This window comes from Rhamphochromis longiceps, linkage group LG3 (assembly GCF_057381845.1).
Source record: "Rhamphochromis longiceps isolate RC_006_pf linkage group LG3, R_longiceps_female_GT1.1, whole genome shotgun sequence".
Lineage (NCBI taxonomy): Eukaryota > Metazoa > Chordata > Actinopteri > Cichliformes > Cichlidae > Rhamphochromis > Rhamphochromis longiceps.
This window is the reverse complement of record NC_140559.1, coordinates 16,721,919-16,726,945: the sequence shown is the minus strand read 5'-3', so window position 1 is coordinate 16,726,945 and position 5,027 is coordinate 16,721,919. Positions and strand designations below refer to the sequence as shown.

Here is a 5,027-nt window from a genome sequence, read left to right as displayed (position 1 = left end):
AATTAGACACTTTCAAAGGGAGAAAAGTAAAAAAAAAAAATCTGTAGTTAAGAAGTACAGATACTCAAGCTGTACAAATACTCCGGTAATAGCTGAAGTACTCATTAAACTTCTTTACAGAAGTAAAAATGAAAACTATAGGCTCTGAAAAGTACTCAGGTCCTACCGTAGTACTCAGTAAAAGGTAGTCTGGGGTTAAAGTGGATGTGGCACGTAGAGGAACTCTACGACTGAGTACAGCAGGGATAAAGAAATAAGTCGGAATCATTTGTTTTGTGAGCTCCAGCTGTTTCCAGGCTGTGATCAGCTGATCTACAGGCAGACGTGAGCCATCAGCGCTCGTGTAACACAGTACAGTACAGAGCTGTCAGAATGAATCACCCAAGTTTAGTCTCACACTCTTTATCCAGGTTGTTGGCAATTATTAATTTATCGCCCTTCAGTGTCACACCAACACAGTGTCAACACAGCAAAGTGAATGTGCCACACACTCCATGTGTCATCTACTCATCACCATCTGAAACTATAACCTTCATGGGCCAATCACAGAGGACGAGACAGACGAAGTAAAACTAGACACAGGAAGTAGGACTCACTGGTTCTCCATAAAGAACAGAGATTTGCTCTCTGTGGCTCCAACACAACTGACTTTTGACTTTTTATTCATTAGGACAAGTTCATTTCAATTCACTGCCAGACAGAGTGGAGCTTGTCTCTACACGTCTACCTGTTGCATTGGAAACGGGTTCATTTCCTATAACTGTGACACCTTGTTTTACCTGTTAAACAGGACAGCAAAGTGAAACAAGAGTCAGTTGGTTCAGCTGTTTGGCACAGAGGTCAGTTCAGCCACAGATTTACATTTTTAGCATTTTTTTTCTTTTTTAATCGCTCACTTTAAAAAAAAAAAAGCTCACCTAAAGTAGTTTCTTTTGAACCTACAGAGAAAGCAGATCGATTAAACCAGCCTCACAGTTTTTATCTTCATGTGGATTTTTTTTCCATCCTGATGATCAGAAGAGTGTTTGAGGATTTAACAGATCTGTTAAGAACAACAGTAAGTGTTTGTTGCCTTTTTCTAAAATCATTTTCAGTTCTTTAGGTAAAACGTTTCAGTTTTCTTGGTTAACGTTTGGTTAACATCAACCCACAAAAATATTTGAACAGAAACTACAAAAGCGAGTGAAACTAAATTTAAAATATAATTTCATTTTCAGTGGATGTTAACCATGAAAAGCCTGAAAGATCAGCTCTAACCCTCAGGGACATTCAGATTTATTTAAACCTTAAATTTAATCTGATGTGTTCAGGTTTAAACTCAGGTTCAGTTATTGAGTGAAAACACCAACAGACTCAGACATTTAGAACAAACTAAGAGTCAGATGAGCAGAAACAGAGAACACGGACATGTCTGCTGTAACTGCGTCACTCTGCTCCACTTTGATGTTTGTCCTGTTCGTCTCTGCAGGTGAGATTTAACTCTGAGATAAAACAGGAAGTTTTGGCTGCACAGTAAAAATATTTCCCTGAGACTTATTTTCATATTATTTCAGTTTTTCTGTTTGTGACGATGAAACAAGAATCAAACTGCCGTCAGAAACAAAACGTTCTTGTGCTTCAGCGACTGAAACACAAACTGTTCCTACATGACGACACATGAGAGGTTCTGATTTTGTTCTGTGGAGATCGTTCAACAACTGAACACTAAAACTTTTCTACTTCGCCTCGTTTGTTGTGATGCACTTATTTCTGCACATCCTCAGTCCAACCTACCAAACGTCACTCTAACGCCACGTCCTCACGAGACACGGAAGAGTTTGAGCCGCAGCTTTAACTTTATTTAAACCTTAAATGTAATCTGATGTGTTCAGGTTTAAGCTCAGGTTCAGTTATTGAGTGAAAATACCAACAGACTCAGACATTTAGAACAAACTAAGAGTCAGATCAGCAGAAACAGAGAACACGGACATGTCTGCTGTAACTGCGTCGCTCTGCTCCACGCTGATGTTTGTCCTGTTCGTCTCTGCAGGTGAGATTTAACTGATAGAAACTAAACTGAGTTTATTTCTGAGATAAAGAGTCTCAGTCTGGTTTACATGCTGATTATATTTCTCTAAGAAGTAGTTTGTTACTCATTCAGTGTTGCGATCGACACAAAGCTGGGTGGAGTCTGTGTGTTGGTGCAGTTTGCAGCACAGACACAAAGAAGTGTAATGTGTGTGTCAGTGTGATGTGTTGTAGTGTCAGGAGTCAGGATGCAGCTACAAAGCTTCTTGTTCAGTGTATACAAACAGCTGTAGCTCCATAAAGGCAGCATGCAGAGACTCACAGTGTCTTATAATGAGAGGCTGCTTTCTCTCACACATTATGTTCACTTATTATCAGCACATGTTGTTGTTTGTGGAACAGAGTTATTGTAGTTTTTTCTCATTAGTTTGAGTTTTTATTCCATTTGGACTTTTTGTGTTTAGTTCAGTTTAGTTTCCAGATGATTTTCTTCTTTTTCAGGTTTGATTATTTATTGCTTGAAGAGTTTTAATAGTTTTATTCTTTTTTCATTCTTACTGTTTGGAGGTTTGTGTCAGAGGCCAGATTCAGGAGCATCAGTACAGCTGTTACAATAAAAAGCAGTGACTCAGTCTGACAGACATCCAGAGTCTCAATGAACTCGTCCATCAACAACATTTTATCAAACTAACAGATTCTAAAACCAAAGATTTGTTTTTCAGATGATGTTTTTCATCCGTCTCAGTCTTTGCTCATGAACTTTGTCTCCAAACGTCTCAGCCTGAGCTTCCCTCTGATGAACTCGTTCATAATCTCGTCCATTCTGCTCTCAATGAAAATCTGAACATGTTCAGCTCGGCCTCCTGTCTTTGTGTCAGAGTCTCCAAAGCAAACATGACAGCAGCTCACTGCCATCTTCAAACCTTCCCTTTCACTCTTGCTGCTGTCCTTCTGTCACAAATCAGCCCTGATGAAGATGCTCGGGATCAGGTGAGGAGGAGAAGACTCGCTGTGGTGACGCCTGAAGGGACACAAGAAGAAACACAATCAAAGATCATCATCTAATAATAGAAGACTGTCTTTTATTGTGTGTTCCTGATTGGCTGCTGTAGAAGTGAACAATTGTACTTTGACCTTTAACCTCTCTGCTCTGTGTTGTTTCCTCTTTCAGACCAGAAAACCATCACAGCTGAGTCTGGACAGGACGTCACTCTGACATGTCGAGCTGCAAACAACAACATCATTATTTTAGAGTGGAGCAGAGCTGACCTGGGAGATAAATATGTGCTTATGAACCGTGATGGTCACTTTGTTCCAGATCACCAGCATCCATCTTTTAAGGACCGGGTGGATCTGCAGGACAGACAGATGAAGGATGGAGACGTGTCTTTGATTCTGAAGGATGTGAACACTGCTGATAGTGGAACATATGAGTGTCTTGTCTTCATGGAAGAAACACGCTCATGGAAGTTCATCAGCAGCATCCACCTTCATGTTGTTCCTCCAGGTGAGTGAGTAGAGTTGAGTGTGTGTGTGATCAGAGGTGAAGCTGCTTCCTGGTTGTTGATGTTTGTTTCTAAAGATGTTGCTGATGAGACTTTGTAGAAAGCAGCTGGTCTGAGTGATGTGATCAGAGTGCAGTAGATAATGTCTGACAGCAGTTTGAAGAGCAAATGGATTCTGTTCTGTTCTTCACTCATCACCTACCTGACACCTCACACCTGTTTCTCACCTGCAGGTCTGACAGGAGGACAAGAGAAAGATGAAGACAAAGAGAAGGAGGATGGATCTGTTGGACTGATTGTTGGTCTGTCAGTTTCTGCTCTGCTTCTTGTTGCTGTTGTTGGTTTTTTGATCTACAGAAAACATAAACAACAGCAGAGAGTGGAAACAAACCAGCCTCCTGTTTAAGTGCAGCAGGTTTAAAATGTCTCAGAGGTTTTTCCAGCTTTGAGTCTGCTGCTGCTGTTCAGAGTTCTGGGTGTTGTCAGTGTTTAAAATCCTGCAGAAACAGATGAACTGAGCACAGACAGCAGGCCCACAGCACTGTAGGTTTATTTCAGTTTTATCTTTAATGGCTGCTTCTGTTTTTGCTGACAGCTCATCTCAGTGGACGAGTTTCATCTTTAAAAACAGTCTTTACATTTCATAGTAACTGGAACATCCAGAGGGCTGTGACTACAAATCAACTTCAACACAGTCAGGCTTTCTTTGTGTTAGCTGGCTCAACTAAACCTGAAACTGCAGTCAGAGACAGCAGGTATCACCGTGGTGATTATCACCTTTCTCTGCTTCAGGCTCTGAGCACGCTCAGATGAAAAGGAGCGTTTCATGTACCATGTGACTTTTCTTCTACACAAAATGGTCCCTGTGAGCGCCACCCAGTCCAATCAGAGACGTTACTCACTGATAACTTCACTAATGTCTCCACTACATGAATACAGGTACATTGTAACAGTGTGATGTGCAGTTTAGCTTCACTCAGTGGCTTCAGCAAGTTACAGTTTAACAAGCTGCACATATGAAACATTTCCTCCAGCAGAGAATCGACATCACAGTGAAAACGTGGCTCTAACAGCTGATTTAAAAACAAAACTCTGAACATGAAATGCTCCTGACCAGGTGATCTTTCACCATCAGTTACCATGGTGAGTTAGCCTCTTTCTGACACAGAAAGCTCTGACTTTGAGTGTGACACAGCTCACTGAGACATTTTGTTGTGCACGCCTACTTTTAACTCTTCAAACAAATGAAATCAACACTTGAACATTTTTCACTTTGATGGTTTTGTTTCCACTGACTGTAGTTACATCATTTTGAGCTCAGATTACATATTTATGAAGTTTTTCACACCTGAATGTTTCAATCATCAAGATCTGGTTTCAGTTTTCTCTTTATCTTTGTGAGCTGTGTGTGTTGTTTACCCTCAGTATCCATGAACAGTGTTACAGACCTGGGATCAGTGTTTTTGTTTATAAGATCAAATATGACCTCATTATGTGAGTGTGAGCTGTGGACCA

At 40.6% G+C, this 5,027-nt stretch overlaps 1 protein-coding gene across 1 annotated transcript; it reads left to right on the top strand.

Annotated features, from left to right (window-relative positions):
* Window positions 1-1,606: 1,606 nt before the first annotated feature.
* Window positions 1,607-3,918, top strand: LOC146673187 (butyrophilin subfamily 2 member A2-like). Its single transcript, XM_085402033.1, has 3 exons — window positions 1,607-2,029; window positions 3,179-3,514; window positions 3,746-3,918. The coding sequence occupies exons 1-3, from the start codon at window positions 1,969-1,971 to the stop codon at window positions 3,916-3,918; spliced, it is 570 nt and encodes a 189-aa protein (XP_085258159.1). The 5' UTR covers window positions 1,607-1,968.
* The last annotated feature ends 1,109 nt before the right edge of the window (window positions 3,919-5,027 follow it).

Excerpts from the sequence above, each read along its gene's own strand:
- LOC146673187 (XM_085402033.1), top strand. The coding sequence starts at position 1,969 with ATGTCTGCTGTAACTGCGTCGCTCTGCTCCACGCTGATGTTTGTCCTG. Across the intron at positions 2,030-3,178 it reads TGTCCTGTTCGTCTCTGCAG|ACCAGAAAACCATCACAGCT; the intron begins GTGAGATTTAAC and ends TTCCTCTTTCAG. Across the intron at positions 3,515-3,745 it reads CCTTCATGTTGTTCCTCCAG|GTCTGACAGGAGGACAAGAG; the intron begins GTGAGTGAGTAG and ends TCTCACCTGCAG.